At 43.4% G+C, this 21,933-nt stretch overlaps 4 protein-coding genes across 4 annotated transcripts; 3 read left to right on the top strand and 1 right to left on the bottom strand.

Annotated features, from left to right (window-relative positions):
- Window positions 1-8,088: 8,088 nt before the first annotated feature.
- O0I10_011543 (uncharacterized protein) lies at window positions 8,089-8,662 on the bottom strand (the record flags this gene model as incomplete). The annotated part of the gene is made up of 3 exons (XM_058491508.1): window positions 8,089-8,257; window positions 8,320-8,510; window positions 8,570-8,662. 3 exons carry the CDS (start codon window positions 8,660-8,662, stop codon window positions 8,089-8,091), a joined length of 453 nt encoding a protein of 150 aa, XP_058337718.1.
- Window positions 8,663-9,966: 1,304 nt separating this feature from the next.
- O0I10_011542 (uncharacterized protein) lies at window positions 9,967-11,313 on the top strand (the record flags this gene model as incomplete). The annotated part of the gene is made up of 1 exon (XM_058491507.1): window positions 9,967-11,313. The coding sequence occupies one exon, from the start codon at window positions 9,967-9,969 to the stop codon at window positions 11,311-11,313; it is 1,347 nt and encodes a 448-aa protein (XP_058337717.1).
- A 916-nt stretch (window positions 11,314-12,229) lies between these two features.
- O0I10_011541 (uncharacterized protein) lies at window positions 12,230-14,466 on the top strand (the record flags this gene model as incomplete). Its single annotated transcript, XM_058491506.1, has 7 exons — window positions 12,230-12,379; window positions 12,441-12,650; window positions 12,728-12,871; window positions 12,936-13,154; window positions 13,216-13,810; window positions 13,877-13,963; window positions 14,027-14,466. 7 exons carry the CDS (start codon window positions 12,230-12,232, stop codon window positions 14,464-14,466), a joined length of 1,845 nt encoding a protein of 614 aa, XP_058337716.1.
- Window positions 14,467-17,176: 2,710 nt separating this feature from the next.
- O0I10_011540 (uncharacterized protein) lies at window positions 17,177-19,209 on the top strand (the record flags this gene model as incomplete). Its single annotated transcript, XM_058491505.1, has 2 exons — window positions 17,177-17,885; window positions 17,939-19,209. The coding sequence occupies 2 exons, from the start codon at window positions 17,177-17,179 to the stop codon at window positions 19,207-19,209; spliced, it is 1,980 nt and encodes a 659-aa protein (XP_058337715.1).
- Between the last annotated feature and the right edge of the window lie 2,724 nt (window positions 19,210-21,933).

Genomic DNA, 21,933 nt, shown 5'->3' with positions numbered 1-21,933 from the left:
TGATTAATGGATTAAAGCAGGGTCCTCAAGAATTGCCGTCATCATTGGATTTCTTCTTTCCTGGTGATGTGGATGCATTGAATGGGATGGGACCAAGCATTGGCATGCGCACTGTAACAATACAAGGCGTAATGCTGATACGTTTGCTCTTCGTGGAAGGAACCTCAAGACCATACAGCAACGCCACGGATTACATCCATGGTAATCGGATCATGGTGCTACACTGTGTGATTAGATATACTTTTCATTGGTCACTCTTCCAGGTATGCGTTCAGGTGCTTTGGAATTTGTTTCTCAAGTACTAAGGCATGCCTATTTAGTGATTCGCTTTTGTGATCTTGATGGCGGTCGGATTGGGCAAGGATTTCTCATGCTTTGCATGAACAAAGGCCTCGGTACGTGGAATACATAGGGGAGGGAAATGCTTGCAAAGCAAACAGTGGTTACTATTTCAAGCTGCTTACTGTATCATCATCTTATTCAAGGCCCAATCACTGCATTGGTTGTTGAATCGGATTATTTCAGCGCAAGGGATCCACCAAGAATAATGGCAAGCACCATGATATCGTTTAGGCATCCAAGTCCTGTCATGATCGAGTCTCCATATTCCCTTCATGTCTTTGCCACCAATGTATTCCATGAACACTACTCCAAATGCTGTGCATGTCTTGGTTGTCCATCGTATATATGGATCTGAGCAAATACACTACAATGGCGTTCCTTTGGGTGAATGAGGGAGGTTTAATGATGGGAATCTTGGGATTTTCTTGTTTACGGAGGATGAAGGTGGTATACATTGACCGAATCCGGATCCTGTACGCGTTCAATCACGTAACGAGCGAAACGGTATCAGCTTCTGGGATTGCGAGAGCGATGGATGAGGTAGACTAGTATCTTGCTAGCTGTATTCGGGTAGCCACGTATCGCATCAAAATAAAAATTGTCATATGGTGTCCATGTCACGATAAATGTGGATTGAGGAGCATAATGCATGAGAGCACACATTTGAATACGCAACGCTTTTTCATGTATCATTCATATATGGTTTCTAATCTCCCAATGCACAGCCAACACCGATCAGCAGGTGCTCGGAGGGGGTTTCTGATCTTGCACATTTAGTGACCTCTTTGAGTATCAAAGGATCTTTGCTTGTTGAATGATGACGAAGTGAGAGAGAAAATTGGTCGAAACACTGCCCCTCGGACACATAATAATCATGCTACAGTATCCTAACACCAATGGATCACCATGCGCCTGATACTACCAGATGCAGAAACCATGGTTTTATAACTGTAGACAAAATTTCAAGCAAGGTTGACTTGTAGAATAAAGAGAAAATAAGCAAAAACATCGGGTGCCATGGTGGGGTGACTGCGTTTGCGTATGTTGTGGCTGAGTGTTTTGGGTACAAATAAGAGGTCGCGGTGGCGAAAAAATTTTTTGTTGTTCTTTCGGCAGCACTTCTCCTCCCACGGTCTTCAAAGGTAAGTCTTCTTTTCTTTTTTCTCATGTGTTGTGGTATGGGTGTGTGGGTGGTGGTGGCGGCTGTGTGTGTTTGTGTGCGTGTGTGTGTGTCACAGGTAGGTGAATGGATGGGCAAGAAGAGGGGATAAAGAGGAATGTGTATGGGTGGGTGGGGGGAGTCTGACCACGACTATAACTTGGACGTCCTGATTATCCGACGTTAAAAGCATCCGTCCTGATAATGACGATAAACGTGTCCGTCCTGATAATGACGATAAAAGTGTCCGTCGGTCCCGCGACGTTAACTAGGCTGGCCCGAGGGGCCCGTCTGCAATGACGAAAACTTGCGTCTTCAATGACGAAAACTTGCATCCTGATCAAGATGTTAAACTAATTCGTCCGAAACGACGCAAAACTACGGGTGTGGATTGCCAATCACCTCCTCGTGGTCGCACCTGGAAACCATCTTCATCGATGGGCTAAGAATTGGCACAGCTAGTTGTTTACTCTTATTAAATAAAGCTTTTCTTATATACAAAAGTATCTATATGGTGATCTTCATAGATAAGTAATACAATGTCTATAAACACATAGCATTCTCTTTTATATGTTGTAGCTTTTATATATGAAATAAACAATCATTGACCCACACATAGTGATAGTAATAGCTTGGGTTGCCATGGAAGCAGCTAAGAGTGGGAGGTTTTGGGTGGGCCTGTGTGTAGAAAGGTGCATGTGGAAATGGGTCATTTTCATTTGTGTGCATCAAAAAGGTATGCGTACGCCATATACTCAGCTTCCCTTTGCTTGGTTCTATCCAGACTCGACAACAACACGATCGTAATTCGACATTGGGAAAAGCTCATTAGCAAAGGTTGTGGGGTAGAGGGTGCCCATAAAGGTGAGCAACGTGTTGCCTTTGTTGGCTTTCTATACTGATATGGGTGTCTTGTCACAGCTGTCGTGGTTCAGGAATGTCGACAATTTCAAGATTGACGAGGAATGTGGAACGAGATTCTGCTCAAGATCGGCAACGAGTGCTCTGTTGAAGTAGGAAGCTAAAGCGAAGGTGCAAGGTTTGTAGCAAGGCATTGGTTGGCATGGACACCGTTCATTGACGAGCCTATTGGAACTAGCACCAGCAACTTTTATTCGGGCGTACCAATCACGTGAGGTCATAGCCGTGCAAGAAGATGAAAGGATACATGGACATCAAGAGATGCAATACATGGTATGGATATACTTTGATGGCCCGTCAAGATGCAGCAAGCATGGCAATGTGGACCGTACAAGATTTCCTTGAAGCTTTCCATATGGATATGGGAGAAGAGATACCGCTGTGAGCGATTACATTGATTGTATTCGGATTGGATCAGAATGGTATGGTATGTACATGTTCCACAATAGCTCTTTGAGGGGAGATGCTCGTGTATGGTTGCTAATGGCAGCTCTCTTGGATTGTATGTCTTAGGCTCTTTATCAGTGATCCAAAATTGAGAACTCGGTTCGCTATCTTGATTCGTCTCTTGGTTACGGCATCGTCGATACAGCTTCTCTTTTTCGCTTGTATTTGCTTCGGCATCTTTCTTGGACATCCATTCTTTCCTTCAACAATCCAAAATAGATAGCAGCTAGGTGCTCTGCCCATAGCAATCTTTGAATACAAATCTTTTCATCTTCATGTTCAGCTCTTGTGCGAGACGTTTGACAATCATTGAACATCACTTGTTATTTAAGATCATGCTTCAAGCATAGTAATAACCGTAAAGCGGGTCGTTACTCAAAACCTCACAATCAAACGCGGGGGTCTTTATTAGAACACCCATGCTCAGCATGGTCAAAAGTATCTTGTGTGCACGTTTCACATTCAACATGCGCAATCGCAAATTTCGCATTTGGCAATGCCACCCAAAAAAAAAGTTTCTGGAGGTCGGCCTGATTTCATTTTGGCGGGTGGTGACATGACCAAATCTGACATTGACGAGTTCGATCCTGAAACTGGCACACAAGGTTGCGTGAGCTGGGCTGAGTATGGTGGTTGCAAAAAGAACCGATGCTTGATTGAGGCATTTTAAGTTATGGCTGTCTTTATGCTGTAAATATGATGCCATACGACAAAGCGGTCTTTTTCCATTGTCAACCATATAACCACTTATGGTGCAATAGCTGCACGAGTCCGTGTTTGGGTAAGAATGCAAAGAAAGCAGCATTAAAAGAGCAATGGATCATATGTATACGCCATGTCACAGTCATTCATACAATGCTAGCCATTAGCCAATTCCACCCAATCAAGACCATCATGGATTTGATAACGTATGAAAAATGCACCTGCTCCAAAGATTCATTTCCATCATTCAGGTGTCTTGATCCGAGCCGATTTGAGGAAATTACGGCCACGTAATGGGTACATCGCTTCCAACATGCAACGCATACGGATGTATCCACTAGAGAAAACCTGGTTTAAGCGTAGCTCATCCAAATCGGCTCGGATCAATGTAATTAAACCATGGATCTGAACCTTGGAGCAGGCGCATTCACCACACGTTGTCAAATCCACAATGGGCTCAATTGGGTGGAATTGGGTTATAGCTCGCAGTGTATGAATGACCGTGATACAGTGTACCCATATCATCCATTGCTCTTTTAATCCTTTTTTCTTCGCTTTCGTATACAAACATCGCCTTTAACACCTACCTCACTATAAATGTAAATGAATCACAATTGAAAAAGACCCACCTTTATAATAGCAAAACATACACGCGTCTGTAACTCGACACCTTTGAATGAAGCATGGGCTCGTTTTGATACCAGCATGCTCAGGATGGTAGAAAGTACCTTGTGTGAAGGCTCCAGGATCGAACTCGTCAATAGCAATTTTTGCATTTGTCGGTCCCACCCAAAAAGTTTGAAGAGGTCGACCTGATTTTATTTTGGCGGGTGGTGACATGGCCAAATTTGAGATTAACGAGTTCGATCCTGAAACTGGCACACAAGGCTGTTTGAGCTGGGCTTAGCACGTTGGTTCCAAAAAGAGCCCATGCTTCATTGTGGGATTTTGGGTTATGGCTGTCGTTATGCTGTAGACATGATGCTATATGAAAAGTTGTCTTGGCTCATTCTCAATCACCTCAATCATACTTTAATAGATCGGAAGCTGCAGCTGGATCTGTTTGTATTATAGAGACAAGCGGATGCGATCAAGATAGATAACGAGCACGAGCCTAAAAAACTTGCAATGGAAGTACCACAATAACAACCCCGCCTTGAAACAAGATTGAACACACAGAAAATACCATTACTAACGCGATTGCCTTTTATTTATACAGCTTTCCTTATGTCCCATATCAATAATACTATTATCCTCCTACATGCGATGTAACGTGTCTCATCTGTTGTACTTTATATAGATGAGCGCCCCATCATTCATTCAGGCACCTCTTGAAGGGTAACAATAGTAAAACATGTTGTCATGGAAAAATTGGTTGCGTCGGCTGCGAGAGCGGTGTGTATGTTGCATTCATGTAAGATTGGCAGTGGCTAATTTCCATACCCTTGTGTCAAAAGGGGTGCTTTGTCTACTCAGCTTCTCCTTGCTACTTCTTGCCCAGACCTCACAACAAGCGCGATCGTGGTTCGACATGGGAGCCCCTCATTAGCCAACTTCATATGCGCAAGCGTGTCAATGAAGGTGAGCAACGTGTTGATAGGCTTGTCCTTGTTCGCTGTGTATACTGATATGGTTGCCTTTTCACACCTTTCTTTTTTCCGGAATGTCGACAATTTCAAGATTGAGGAGGAATGTGGAAAGAGATTCTGTTCAAGAAGGGCAAAAGGTGCACTGTTGATGGGGTAGGCAAGATGACTGGAAACGTGTGCAGCAAAGGGATTCATTGATGTGCTCTATAGGCGTGTTTCTTGTACTCAATAGCAGCAACCTTTATCCGCGACTTGATCACGTGCCAGCAAGGCAACAACAGAGCATGAGAGGATGTTTCGGCTTATGGTATGTACAAAGAGCAGTGGTACTGAAGGCAAGGGAGTGGATCATAGGAGGATGATTAACGGGTGAAAACAGCATTAGCAGCAACCGTGTTCATGAGGTTTATCTGTACCTGCTACCTGGCAACACGGATATAGTGCATGGCAACGAGAATTACATTGACACGTGGATCGATACAATGCTACGAATCACCATCAGCCGTTTAACCTTCTGCAAATGTACCACAAGACGGCATGGCAAGCGATGACATTCATTGTATTGAATCATCACGGTGTGAGGGTTTCATTAGTCGTTCTTTAAGTATGTCTGCAAGTACATATGTGAGTGGTGCATTAAGTACTAAGGCATGCTTTTTTACTAATTTGCTGTGCTGGTACCTGTACGCGCTTTATGTTCATCTCCTACCTGCCCCTCAACAATTTGCACCCGCTTGACGATTACAGCTATTCAGCATAATGACTGTGACCAATTGAGACGGCTCATGTTGTTCAAGACCTGTGTCCAAAGGTGTCATGTTGACTGTTGCAAAAGGTATGTAACAACGCTATATGGTTTGAAGGAGTTATTAAGACGCAAACAGGTTTATGGACTTGGATAGATACACAACGCATGCACACGGGCATCGGTATGTGGAAGATATTGGGCAGGAGACGCTTGCAGAGCATACAGTGGTTATTAATTGATACTGCTCATCATCACCATCATCTTCATCATCATCTTCCGTAGGAAATCTTCGAAGCACGCGTGTCCTCTTATATGGTGCATGGGATTGTTTCAGCATTCGGATCACCAGGGAATGATCGCAAGCTTCATGGCAACTTTAGTCAGCACGACCGGGCGTCCATATACAATCATCTCTTTGAATCCATTGTTTTCCATGGCAACGGCTTAGGATGCTACGCATATTTTGGATTTCACCTGTATATATGGAATTGGCAAATGCAGTATGATGATGATAGTTTCGGTTACTCAGGTAGGCTTGGGTGATGGGCTTTGTTTTGGATATCCTTGGTCAAAGAGATTCCTGGCACGTCTTTGTGCACTCAATCTTGACTTTGGACATGCTGAATGAAGCCGTGGTCGGTTTGGTGATGGCTCGTGGGATTGCAATACTAATGGATTGTATACGTTAGTGGTTCGCTGGTGGTATTAAGATAGTTTTAGAACCCATCAAAATAAAAATACGATATACTGTCAGTGCAATAATAGCTGTGATTGAGAAAGGACGTTGTGCATAATGCTCGCTGCTTAGCAAACTAATGGCAAATGGAGAAGCTGCAATGTGCATAGTCAAGCGCGAAAGGATAGCTTCCATATAGAGTCGTTAAGTAATATGGAGTAAGTGTTGTCGTAAGAAAGAAAAGAAAATCATTGTTCACTGAGACACGCGTGGTCAAGATATTTATGCTGGGATGGGAATTACGCTTGATGCTGCTGACGTTGATGAATCTAGTAAAAGCGTCTACGACCGAATCAAACAAGACTTTATCTAAAGGGATATCAACTATGCCGTTGGAGGTAGTAGCCTTTGCGCCCATTCACCAGTTCGAAGGAGGGGGATTAATTCATCATATCAACTTGGTCTTTGTCGTTGTGTTTGCTTCTTAGCTGGTGGATTTTAGATGCTGTGAACCACTATGCTAGATTTAGCAACAAACAGAGGCCGTACCATGTCGTTCTTATTCTCTATCAGGATATACCTGAACTAAAAACTAATCATGCATGCTGCATCATACGCAGCATTATCGCCATTTGAATGTTGATGTTTCGTACATATGCTCTAGCGTAATGCAAAGTATGATCTACTATAATAAATTCGGCATGCTTTATTATGCATACGCTTATAGATGTATAGATGATATTATTACAAGCAGTATTGTTGTTACAAGTAGTGTAGTAATTTATACATCTAGCAAGACATGGACGACCACCACCAGTCTACAAGTGCTCCTACCACCAAAGAGCAATGCCCCCATGATACGTTAACGAGAGCTGCAAGCCAGCCGCCGTTTTCCACAGTATAGCCCCTAAATGCAGCATCCACTAGCATATGCTCCAGGTATTAGTATGCATGCTGGCAAAGGGCAACCCGCATCCTTCATACTTACAATGTCCTTGCCAATATACATTTTCCACTGTATGCTTGTTTCCAACCATTGGCGATTGATAGAAATTATTCTTCGCCCTTACTTCAGTGCTCCTCATTGATGCTTGATGTTCTTGTTTGGATGTTGTGCCATCAGCGTGATACGCCATCTTGGATTGAAAGCAGCTTTGATGTGCATAGTGATCAATCTATGGATGATGATATTAGCAATAGCAGGATAAAGAAATGACCATAACCTACTTACCCATTATCTTGGGGAGCACGTATATGCTTTTGAGTATTCTTTTACTTGTGCCAACGTAAGGTCGTTTGTGGTCAAACACCGATACCAGCGTGATCCTAGCTCTCCTAGCACAGTTCTTGCAAGTCCCACTTTTCTTCTTCTTTTCTTCTTTTTCCTTTTTGTTTCTACGTACGAGCCTACAATGAGAATTCACTTTTCATCCTTGATAATCTCAATCATATACATACCCTTCTTTCAGGCTCTCTTCTTCTTGATGATATTGAATGCCAATCCTTATTTGAGTGATGGTCGAGATTGTTGAGCAGATTCAGCACGGCACCCAACGGCCAGGCGACTCTTAATCGATGGACGCACGGTGCCCTGTGACCCTGAACGACAAAGCGATGCATATCCTCCAGACCGGTCTTGATGCCATTGACCTTTGTTTCTCGGCATGGTTGTTCTATAACACCTTTGTTAGTATATGGACCTTGTATATAAACCAATTCACCCAATGATACTTACTTTGATGTTTGTGATTGTGGTTGATCGAGCGTTTGAGTGAAATGATTTGTGAACGTGTATGCGCGTAAAAGAGAGAGAGAGCCATAGATTGATATCTTTTCAAATGTGGAATCGTGCGATTGCTGTGCATAGGAAACCCGAATCCATCGCCAGGACCGCTGTGCTATGGTACCGACATTCCATGGTTGCATCTATATACTGCTATGGTAAGCGTCATGGCAACAGGTGTGCTTTCGAATCATATACATACGTTTTTAATGGTCGATCCTTGGTCGGTTTGGTCTTGACTTTGACCGAAATGTCGACCTTGTTGATTTGGTAATGGTACTTTGGTCCTCGTCATGTTCACCATAACCATGCGTGAACCGCCAATGATTGGAAAAGGTCCACAGGCCACCAGGCATCCTTGGATTGATATAAAGTTGTGAAGAAGATCCAGCCTTGAGTGATGATAACAATCGTAGTTGATATCGCGAATGCTGGTGTGACACCATACGAATCATGTGTATATGAGTTGATAGCCTTCTTGATCACATAGAGTGTAGATGATGAAAAGATCCAATATAACGTCATAGCACGTGCGTTGGTTCCAATTTGTCCCCCATTTGAAAGTGTAGTAAGCGATAACATGCTGCAGCCGCCAAGAGATGCAATGTACTCCTCATCCGCTACCATACGTGTTGTGTGAGAACGCGATCACCGCCAATAACGACTTCTGAAGATGCCAATAGTGATTCCTTCCTCCATGTCACTGAATTGTAATATCCTGTTGATGCCGAATTGTAAGAGGTAAGCCTTCTCAAAGATCATTTGATGCACATACCGCCAAAGGCATGCCATGGCAACGTAAAGAGACACATGCAGTTGTGCTGTGGTTCCGCCATGTGACATAAAGCCATTGTCATAGTTGTGTGTTGTCAATCAGTCCAAGTGATAAATGCCACCAGTGTCCAAAAGTCCCTCGTGATAATCCATTCTTGATGCCATAGGTATGAAGCTTCGCAATTGCAGCGATACCAATCGTGTAGTGACAAAGTCGACACCTTCACCATTGCCATTCCATCGCTGTGCTCGTGATTCTTTGTCGCATATAGAGTACAATAGGCCAACTCCTCATTGCGTGGTAGTATCCCGCCAAATAAACCATATGAACCTCACTTTGGGTGTCACCATATGATTGTGTTGCTGCCGCCACAATAATTCCATTATAAGGAGAACGTTTTGAGCGCCATCTTGATGGCATAGCCATGTATCGTATCACAGAGAGGAGCACCAAGTGTGGTGCACACGTATATCAAGTGACATTGAGATTATCGGTTAAACATTATCCATCATAACAATGCAAGCACATGCGGATCTTTACATCTCACCCACTTTCCACCATACGTACGCATGATCCAATACGACCACATTTACATGCATCACCACACTCATCCTTTCTTCATCCTTCTCTACCAGCATACTACACCCACGATACTAGAATTAAGATATAAAAGCACTGGAGCATCGTCTTCAGAATAAACATCAATCTCAAAGAGACTTCTTATTTTTTGTTCCTTTGCTTTATTTGCTATTTTCATCTTTGTTTACCTCATTTTTTCTCTTTGAAAACCTTTGTTTATTCTTTCACTTCACTCTTATCTTACCATGACAAGCCGTACAAGAAGAGCCGCATCTGCTGGTAGCAACCAACCACCTGCTGAGAATCGGCAAGAAGACCATGATATGGCTGAAGCATCGCAAGACACAAATCAAGCTGCTACAGAGCAAGAAACTACAAACACTCAAGATGTACCTCAACCTTCTGGTGCCACTCAACAGCAACAAACCCCTGTTTCAGAACCTCAACCACCTGTTCAGCACCCACAAGTCGATACAATCCTTGTTCAACTTAACGAACGCGTGGAGCAAACAGCAAGAGACCTGTTGCAAGCACAAGGAAAATCACAAGCCGAGCACGAAGAAGCCATGCGTCATCACCGTCAAGCGCAAGAAGCTCGCTCAGCTTATCAGCATACCCTTATCCATGGCCATTCTCGTAAGGAGGATCAAATAGTACCCGCCAACATGCCAATGTTGCAGATCAAGGGAGGCCCTATGAGAGATGCAAGCAAAACAATCCATGAGTCCGTACAAGCATTCTGTAGTGCTTTTGAGGCACAGCTCAGGAGCCGTTCGTTGGACCTCAACCGCCACTGGGAAAGGTTGATCTGGACCACCCTGGATTCTCAACAAATACAATGGGCAACGCAACGTCTTGCTGGTCGTGATTACACATGGGAACAAGCTCAAGTCGAAATTCAACGCATGTATGGTAATCCACTATACATTTATCGCAAGCAATTTGAGCTTTCAAGAAAGTTCCAACGCCCAGGCCAATCATTGAAATTACACACCGAAGAATGGCAAGAGTTGGCGTATGAAGCAAACTGTGAACCAAGTCCCCAGACGACATTTAATTATGTCAACTCCCTACTCAAGCCGGTACGCGAAACCATTTGGCCCATTTTGTCAACCAAGTTCGAGTTAAACCTGCCTTCGTCAATCAATGAGGTGGCTCAACTCGCCATTGGAGCCATGGGAGAGTACATGGAGGATGGATATGAACAAGTAACACCTATTGCACGCAAGCGGCAACACATGGGTAATCAAGATGGCACGTTCAAAAGACGTCAATATGGAAACTGCCCTGTGCACCCCAAGGGTAGTCATGCAGCAAACGATTGTCTCGTTTTACGTCAACTTAATCAAGGTCGGCAACAAACATCTCAACACGCACCCATCAAGGACAAGGGTCCACGTTTGTGCAGATATTGCAAAAAGGCACCTTATCAACCAGGGCACAAGTGCTCAGAGTATTATCAACAACGAAAAGTCGTACACAATCGTAGCATCAACGTCAATCAAACATCGTCGTCTCGCGATCAAGCGATTTTGGATCACCTGTTGCCCGTCAATCTTGAGAAGATGGATATCACTGGTACGCACATTTGACACACGGCTAAAGCTGCTTTTACTGACACTGCACAATCTCTCATGGTACCTATCACAATACAGGATGAACGAGTCATGGCCCTTGTTGACACGGGAGCTACCACATCTTTTATCACACCAACATTAGCCAACACAATTGAAGCAGTATTGAATAAAGAAGTTATTGATTACACAACCGTATCCTTGTTGTAGTGCATTTCGGGATTCAGTGCATATCGCGATATGCCCTAGTGCATTTCAGGATTCCGAAATGCACTAGGGCATTTCAGTCCTCAGTGCAGATACCGAAACGCCCTAGGGCATTTTAGGATACATACACCAGCTACTTTTCCATACATGTTACGCATCACGTGGATGAATAAAGAAGTAGTAATAATGCGTACCACGTGAATAAGTCACCGAAACACGGATATTGTCATACCATACCATATCATGAGAACAACCTTACATGATGAAATCTTAGTCATCGTGCCAGTAAAAGTAGTATCATGTGATGAGAACAACCTTACATAATAAAATCTTTGTCATCTTACCAGTAAAAGTAATAGCATGTGATGAGAACAACCTTACATGATGAAATCTTCGTCATCGTGCCAGTAAAAGTAGTATCATGTGATGAGAACAACCTTACATAATAAAATCTTTGTCATCTTACCAGTAAAAGTAATATCATCTGATGAGAACAACCTTACATAACAAAATCTTTGTCATCGTATCCCGAATAGGATAATTCATGTTACGTTAGGCTAGTAATAGTAGTCATCATATGATTATCGTGATGCGTAAGCATGTAAACCATGTAAGTGGTATATTATACTTTACATAATACGATTTCGGCGTTTAGCTATAAATATCGGCTGATGGCATAAGCGATTGCAACATCGTATTCAAGCTTCCTTTCTTTGCCATATTCAAAATGAACAGCGATACTACTGAGTGCTCGTGGCTGTCAAGAAACAAGTTTCAAGAGCTCCTTGAGCACTACCGGTCATTGGCATCACCTACACGACGAACGAAGGTCTTTATTAATCAGGAGATGTATAATGACATCAAAGGCGTATTGGAGGTATGCTTACCATCAATCGTCCGCTATCGAATTGTGCTAACCATTGCTTGCCTTGGTTAAGGATTCCCGTTACTCTCATCAGCGTGGGAACCGATTTGGTCCCTGGGTGCGAGAACGTTTCAAGCTAACCGTTTTTGCGAATGGTATTACTATCGTTACTCTTCTTCGTGATGAAACAAAGATGATTGCAGTCGAGGAGCAATTGTACAATACAGTCACTCGTGCACATGAAGATTGCAGTCATGGTGGTAGGGATGCAACTTTGCATAAGGTATGATGGTTGGGACTTATTTCTTGGGATAATTGATTATGCCTACAAATGTACCTAACATGTCTACATCTATATAGCTTAAGAACTACATTTATTGCCCAGACAGGTTTGTCCAACTTGTACTTAACCATTGCAGCATTTGTGCAACGACCAATGCGCCCAACGTTACCCAGCGGGCTGCACAAGCAATTCATGCTTCGTCTTTTTTGGAAATTGTTCAGGTATGTCGTAATGCTCAAGTACCAAGGTATCGAATGCTTATCATTCATGTTAATTGTACTATAGATGGATTTGATTGACTATGGTGGAAATGAGACTCCCGATGGCCTACCACGCTATATCCTCCATATCAAGGACCATCGGTCGAAGTTCTCTTGGGCGTATTCTCTTTTGCGAAAGGAATCAAGCGTTGTTGGCAAGAAATTACATGACCTTTTTTGTCTTGTTGGCCCTCCAATCTTTTTACAAAGCGACAACGGCGGCGAGTTTACAGCACAAGCAATGGTAATAGTGACAACGCATGATGTATAATGCATGAGTCGATAACAACATGTTTTTTTTTTAGAAAGATGAACTCCAATCCAACTGGCCAACCCTTCGCTTTATCAATGGTCGACCACGCCATCCTCAATCGCAAGGCCTGATTGAACGTGGCAATAGAACGCTGGTGCAGAAACTCAACGCCTGGGTTAGCAATCAAAACGCTACCGAGGAAGACCCCAAACATTGGTCTGAAGGTCTAGGGATGGTGGTTTATGCTATGAACACTTCAAGGACCAGAGTTCTCCGTGATACCCCGTATCGCTATTTGTATGGCCAAGATCCTCACCCGGATGATACTGTTAACCAAGAATACATTGACCGGCCCTTAAATGGGCAACATGTGGTGGATGGCGAAGCTGTTGACGCCATCCCTGAAATGGTTGAAGTTTACCAAAGCGGAGAAGGTGATGACGAAAGCCGTTCTCAGGATGTTGCAAATACAATGCTTTCTTCACAAGAAGAGGATACAGAGCCGGAGGATGACGATGGTGGTGATGATGGTAGCCTTGACTCTGGAGAGGATGACGATCATGGTGATGATGGCAATCTTGACTTTGGAGATGATGATGGCAGCATTGGCTTTGGAGACGATGAAGGTGGATCTCATGCATCAAATGGTAAGGGATTAAGTTGCTCATGCTATACTAAATTTCGTTTTTAATTGACACAACCAATTAAACAAGATACCTATTCAAATGCCATTGTTGCCAATACTGCTACAGAACGTCTGCAGGTGGAGGAAGGTCATGGTGTTATTGATGAGACGAGCTGTAAGTCGGTATTATTGTTATGGATACATGCCAAGTGATTTACTAATGACGCCATCAAAACAGCGAACAGTGAATCTGGTGACACCGCAACAGCCACATTTCTCGAATTGCGTGGTCCCGGCGGCCGTGGATTGATGACCATACCTATTGAAGATGCCGACGGCGTTCGTGGCATCTATGACACCAGCTTTAGATCCAACGTTCGTCATGCCTACCGAATTGGTGTCAATGGTGAACGTGTACCAGTGGAATTGGATGACATTTTGAATAGTGACGATGATCATGGCATTGCACCTCCTTCACCTTTATCATTGTCAAGCACTGAACCATTGGCCCGAAATGAAGAGTTTGATGGCCACGCAAATTCCGAGCACTTTACTAGCAATGATGATCATCAAGATGGTGGCAGCCTTAGTGATGTTTCGATCAATCGCCATAGTGCCATTCGGAATGCAGCAGCAACACACTACAACAACAACGTAGAATCCATTCAACAACAGTAAGTGTACCATTGAAGACCATCATCACCACGTACTCACATTGTGTTATATAAAGGCTACTTGCTAGGCAACCACCAACTCCGCAATATCATGTTGGTGACTACGTGGGAGTGCACATCGACATTCGTGACCGAAGCAAGCGTCACCCAAGGTACCTCCCTTGCATTGTTTATGACGTAGTTGATTTGGAGAATAGCTGTCGTAAGTATAAAGTGCGATGCAAGCATGGCCTGATCCAAACAGCCTACCATGGAAGGGAGCTAAAAGATTTCACGCACCACGAGTTTCATGACTTGGAATCCATTGCAAGGTCACCAATCGACGACAACACGCCAACAATTTCTGTTCGAGAGGCAGCAAGGTTAAGTCGCCAATCGCAAGCACCACCTGTACCTCAAGTATGCAATTGCACCACTGCATGTAAGACCAATCGTTGCCCATGTCGACGCATCAACGCATATTGCAATGATGGTTGCCATCGGGGAACACATTCGGGTTGTACCAATTCCCATGACCGCCACAATGACAATGGCCATAACAAAAGGCGCAAGACACAACGCAAACGCCCAAGTGGTCCTAGACGTATCACACGATCCCATACAACACGGCAAACAAGATCATCAAGACGCCCAGTAGAGCATGTCGCAATACAATGAATGTAGTGCTATCAAGTATTATGGTTACCAGTTTATCATTTTATCATACATAAATATCAGTCCCAATTGTATCCTTGAGTTTTTAAACATGTATGCTTTTCACCTTATTTAACCTTGCGGTGCATACCCTTGCCGGTAAAATGATAACAAAATTACTTGTACGCATCAAAGGAAAACCCAAATGGAAGTCATTTTCAGGAGAGGTTAAAGGTTTTAGATGATCCATGTATTGCAAACAAAAGGAGGTAATGTATTCTGAATATATAGGTGTCACTATCATAAAATGGTAAAGGGGTATATATATGACCAAAATGCCCTAGTGCATTTCGGTATCTGCACTGAGGACTGAAATGCCCTAGTGCATTTCGGAATCCTGAAATGCACTAGGGCATATCGCGATATGCACGGGTCCCGAAATGCACTACAACAAACCCACCAAAATAAAACTTTTTGGCTGCGATCGACAAATGTAAAAATTGCTATTGACGAGTTCGAGCTTGATACTTTCACACAAGGTACTTTGGACCATGCTGAGCATGCTGGTCCCAAAACGATCCCGTGCTTCATTGACAATTTTCGAGTTACAGGTGCTTGTATGTTTTACAAAGCCCTGATACTTTAAAAGTGGTCTTTTTCAATTGTGCCTCATATCTACATCTATGGTGAGATAGGTGCGAACTCCAAATTTCGCTATGTCGGCACCAGCCAACCTGGGATCAGGCTGAGCTGTTGATTTTTTTCGACGACGACGGGAAAGGTTTTGGCTGGTGTCGACAATGACTCAATTTGCAATTGCCAGTCTAGGTCTCCATTCTTTGGCACAACCTACTGTTGACTCGGAAGAGGAACATTGTTCTAGTAAAGGAACCATGTGTGATTCTTAATTTTGGGTCGTATTGAAATTGATATGTATGCCCTAAGAATACTTGGATGCAGCATGTCCATAAGAACGATAAATGATCCTGTTATCCTCTTTACAATAATCCTCCAAGTGCACTTTTATTTCGTTATGCGAAATGCCTACACTAATACAACCGGCCATTCCACAATACGCATCATAACCTATATCCTAACTCCATGTGTTCTTACCATTTCCATTCCTCCGTTCATCCAATGCAAGGAGGTCCAAGCTATACCAAATCCACTGACAACAGAATCTTATCCACATCAGCAGCCATGTCGAAACGATACGCCATCGAAATATACCTCAGGAACCAAAATGATGATCATCACCTGAAGACTTCCATTCCTCATTGAGTAAGCCATAGAGCGACTCCATCTAACCATACAAAGCTACAAAATGCATATAATAGATGACAGTACGATACGCTGCAACATGATGGAAAAGGCTCCTTGAGCAGGGACTACCTTGTACCTTGTCATCATCCACTTTTGAAACGATCCAACCCAATAGATAAGTAGCGTGCATGCTTGGAAAAGTAGCTACTGGAAAATGATGATGATTAATAGCTTAAATCAAGTAACCACTGCTTACACCTTATCAGCGTTCCTCCCCCCATAACATACCACGTAGCAATGCTTATAACCATGGCAACCTGTATCTATACAAGTTTGAATAATAAAAGCGTAGCCTGCAGGTAAGCATGTATAACGATAGCCTTGTTACCTACCTTTTGGATACTCAAATGACCACGATGTGCGCCACGATCTTGACAAAGCTTTCTATGGTGGTTGCTTCGCGATTGCTTCCCACAGGAGTCGACATTGTTGAACGTGAAAGTTGGAACAGCCTTGGTAAAAGAGGGACCTGCAGCAAGCATAAGTAACAAGCTGTAGAAGAAAAGCGATGACGCGTCACCTGGAGATGCATTCTGTGTCGGCACCAATCCGATGGCAGTTGACGAATTACGAATGCTGGGAAGGAGAGTAGACGTAAAGCTTTAGAGGGCCCACAAGGATAGAAAGAGAGTTGTGTGCAGGTGCTGGAATAAAGCGCCGCCTCTTGGGTTAGCTGGGAGCCTTGCAGCCAATCAATTTCATAATTGGGTGGAGCTTGAGCCATGGCCACCGCATTTGTTCACCTCTGCCAACCAACAATGACACACCCTGCTTGGAATGATTTATGCAAACAGCCCACACTCGGTTCTTATTGTTCTGAAAAGTATGCAAAGATCGTTTACGATTCGACACAACAACTCCATCAGCCTGTTCAATCGATCTTGTCAGCTCTGAATCTACGCGCCATGGGGTTGGCAAAGTGCGCCCACTTTGATTCTGCTCTTTGCGATGCCAACGCCATGCAGCAACTCGCGCCTTCTTCAGCACTTGGTTACTTGTGTGCAGCCAATATTTACAGTGAACAAGGCAAACAGCTTCAAGTCATTCGTATCTGCAGCAAGGGACTCAACATGGTCGATGCCATGGATACGTGCTATGATACACTGCAACAAACCAAAGAGGATGCTGAACAACGCCAAAGCACACGAATCGACTTTATGAGCCAGCTACCAATCGACATTGTTATCACAATTCTCATTCCCATGATCATGAATAATTCTCCTTTGAGCTCATTGATACCATGTCCCTACTTACATGTATCCAATTTATGGCGCGATCGTTTTATTCAAAGCTTGGATGGGCTACGGTTCGAGGTGGACTACAACGAAGATCACAATCTGTCACACGTTGTCGAGCTTTCTCGTTACATCAAGGCATTGGATGTCAGACCATATTCGCATGCAACATGGCTCGAGGCGTTCTTGGGCAATCATGATTTTTCCTCACTACGAGTGTTGAGGATTCGGGGTAAGCCACATCCACTTCTTGATGAGATTTCTATTTACCATTATATCTATAAGAGTACTTCGCTGAATGCGTTGATCCTTTGGTTTCGTCACTGATACCAATCGGCAGCAATTTGACACATTTGTATGCAGCGCTCTCTTTTACGAGTGTCGTATCCATTGCTGATGTCATGCACTCTTGCCCAAACTTGGTGCTATTGGACATATTCCAGCAACGTATTCCGGATCTTATTTCTCTACAAAGTACGACATGGCCCAAGTTGACAACTTTATCATTGACGTGTGTTGGAGGAGCCCATTTTAAATCAAACGACATAAGAGCAATCGGGGAGAGCTTTCCGTCACTCAAAAAGCTTTCATTTTACCCAAACGATTATACGTTTGCAACAGGCGTTGTCTTGAATTATTATCCATGGATGAAACGTTTGAAGATCTTGAGCGACGGCTTTGGAGATGAGCTGGTCTACGTGGACCAAGGGCTCCCATGCGAGGAGATCGGCATTACAAGTATCTATATTGAGACGGCTGAATCACCTGAAGACTTTTGGACTTTTCTGATTTATGAATTACGTGAGCATCGAAAAACACTTGCACGCATTGAATGTGATATCTTTCCTGATGACGAGGAGAAGGATGCTATCTATGCTATCGAGTACATTCGGTTGAAGCAGCTCTACCTTATTGGATCTGGATGGTGGATACCGCGCAAAGCACCTATGCTAGAAGAATTGAAGATGACAGCCGATGCAATAAGTGGAAACATGGCAGTCCTGGATACAATACCACCCAATTTGAAAAAGCTCGAGTTGGCACTGGATGAGGAACTCGACGTTCATAATAAAGCCGGCATCGAACGTTACCTTCAGCGGTTTGCACGGCACACACAGTTGAAGGAGCTCATTATGCATATTTGCGACTTGCACCACTTCGAAAACGTACTCATTGCGACCCATCACCTATGGCAGCTGCAACGATTAATGATCACCTCTACCCACAAGTGGGATTATGATTCAATGCAAAGATTTATTGATGGACTTGTCAAAGGATGTCCAAATCTAGCCTGTCTGGAGCTCAAGTGCACATCCGCGCCATCGACCTATTTCATGAAGGCTTTGAAACAGCTTCCACGTTTGGAGCAAGTTGCATTTTCAATCGAGTCCATCGGCGGCGATGATGATTTTTGGAATGCTGTACAAGGCACGCCCCAGCTTAAAGGTATTCGGATTTACCCAGCTAATGCAGCCAACATGGATGCGATCCGCGGCCTCCAACAACAACGTCTTGATTTGAAAATTATCCTCGATCAAACATTCACACGCTTCTGAAATACCCTTTACAAAGAATACATTGCACGTAGCCATCCAACAAAGACCTCTCCCTAGTTTTATTCTCATTTGTATGCATAAAATAAATCTCTGTTGCATCCTCTATGACTGCTTAGTGCGCGATCTATATGGAGTTCAATGAATATCAGTGACTAGTATATCCCAAAGGTTTTTCGGTATTAATGATGGCAACTTTATTTCGGTTGGAGTGGTCTATGGGAAAGGGCATTACTACTTAGCTTTGTCGTTGCTTGGGATAGCGTGTGTATGGAAATCGTTTGGCACCCAAAAGGCAGCATAACGCAATAAGGATTGGGATACCGCGAAAGGACGTTTTTGGGGGGACATTACTAGCCATCACGGCTGTACATGATACACACACAAATCGTAATTACCATCGTATACGTCCACTAATGCATATAGGGTTGAAACCAATGCGTCTCCATTTGATCCACAGAATAGTAACACCATCCATAAGAAGACAATTCGATGTCGTGCTGGTAGATCCTGATAGCGACCCCAAAAAGCTCTTTTGCAAACATACAATCCCATTAGTACTACGTCAAAGCGGTGCTAAATGTACCTCAATACGTACCACTATAGCAAACATCGAAAAGTGTACCAGCGAAGGTTGTTGTCTCATAATGCTTTCCACACCAATGCGGCATTTCATTATGCCGTCCTTTGCCGCTTCTGAAGAATACGCTGGTTGAGGTTGTGCGTTTCATGGGTGTGGTGATTCATTTGCTGTGCATGTTGCGTGTGGAACTGCCACCGGATAAGCATCTAATCGATCCACATCTACAGGCATCAATCGGTAAGTCCAATGCTTGGGTTTGTTGATGATCCTCCTTTAATCCAATAATTACCGCTCGCTCATCCAATGTCACACCTTGTTGATTGTTGTAACCCTGTAGAAGCCAAGGTATCTTTTCATCCGCTCGTGTTGCTGAAAAACACGTGATTGGACGACATGAGAAAGGCTGTTCGTCGTGTTGATTCCAAGAAAATCGTCAATGTAGCAAGCCAATCCAAACGATCCCGTTTGTTGTACTCCTTCCAAATTCTCTGGTTTGCCCTTATCCATAGACGCCGTGGACCGCCTTGGCAACGATTGACCTGCGCATTCTTGGCATTGGCGAATGTCGACATTCCAAAACTGAAGCGTTGCAAAAAGTCTCGACTGTAAGTCCACGCACCTAACCAAGCGAAGGCATCTTCCACAGCCTACTTCCTCCCTACTTACCATCATTGACCTTCTTTGACACATGCGGTTTGCTAATGAGCTCCATGTTGGACTGAGATCGGGAACAATTCGAAGACAGCGTTGGGTTTGTGCACGAGCAGAGTGAAGAAGAAGCTGAGTACACTGAAATTGCAAGGGCGATTGAGCCATAACGGTTTCCATGACACCCACATACCCGCTTATCAGCTATCCCTGGTAAAATGACCTGCGAAACATAGATTCGTCTCTTTATTTATTGACTATATAAAATACGGTATCTACATATTAACTTTTACGACATCTAATGTCCCAAAATGCCTTAAAGCATGTGCATGGGGAAGTGAACTCCTTAGTGTCTTGTGCAAGTATCTTGCAGGTATGCATGAGGGTATGATTCATTCAGAGTTGGCCATTTTTACTTCATTGTGCTTCACGCATCACTTAATGTAATATCTCTCATCATCATGATCATACAAAATGCCTACATAAAAGTTAAAGAAGGGAGAAAAGGAAAACGTACCTGTAAACACCAAGAGAAGAAAAGTTGGGGGAAAGAAAAACGAAAAGCTCGCTCGCTCCCACCCGACTCTATTTATAACCAAAATAGACAGTTGCCAAGAGATTGATTCCGCAGCATCCCCACGTTTTCATACCATTGGTTCCTATGTTTTTGCTTACTTCCTCTTTATTTCACAAGTCAACCTTCTCTTAAATTTTGCATTCTACTATAAAAGCAGGGGTTCTGCACCTGCTGGTATCAAGCGCATGACAATCCAATCGAATGAGGGTACGTCGTGGCTAATCAACCTAATAACGGTGTTGTTGGTATTGTCTACGTTCTACAGGTAGCCCATGAGAATCGAATGTTGAATTGCGGTTATGCGGATGGGGGGAATTCCTATGTTGGAATGCATTACTTAAAGCATGGATGATTACATTGATTGCAAAGTTTAAAAGTCGTCAATGCTTACCACGAGGTAACTACATGTGGTGGTATATGGTAAAACAGTCCTTCGGTTTGCGTAGCAGCAAGTTGGATACATTGCCGTTTCATGGTACATGTAGTGGCGCATGATGGATGTAGAATGTAAAGAGGTATATAAACATACATGATTTCATTGTAGGAGGGCTTGCGATGAAGAAGGTCATGAATGCAAGCACATTCTTTTATAGCGGCAATACCAGAACCCCAGATGTTACTTTTCAATCACGTGGATGACGAACACAAGTTGATTCATTTGAAGCATGATGATTTTTGTAACATATGAAAGGGGTGTGCCATGTCGTCATATTCATGTACAAGCGCGCCTTTACTATAGCCGTTGTATTGGTATCCACAAACAAGCATTTATTAATCAAGATTCGATTTTCTAATCACACATTGGTCGTATTCCACAAATGGCTAATAAGCAATCGAAATAGATTCAGAAAGTCCTTGATTATCTTTTTATTGGCTGCCACATCTGATTACATGCTCCTATTCTAGTCGAAAGAGAAAT

Source organism: Lichtheimia ornata (assembly GCF_029851405.1).
Source record: "Lichtheimia ornata isolate CBS 291.66 chromosome Unknown scaffold00093, whole genome shotgun sequence".
NCBI classification, from domain to species: Eukaryota; Fungi; Mucoromycota; class Mucoromycetes; order Mucorales; family Lichtheimiaceae; genus Lichtheimia; species Lichtheimia ornata.
The sequence above is the reverse complement of the archived record's forward strand: the minus strand, read 5'-3'. Positions and strand labels throughout refer to the sequence as shown.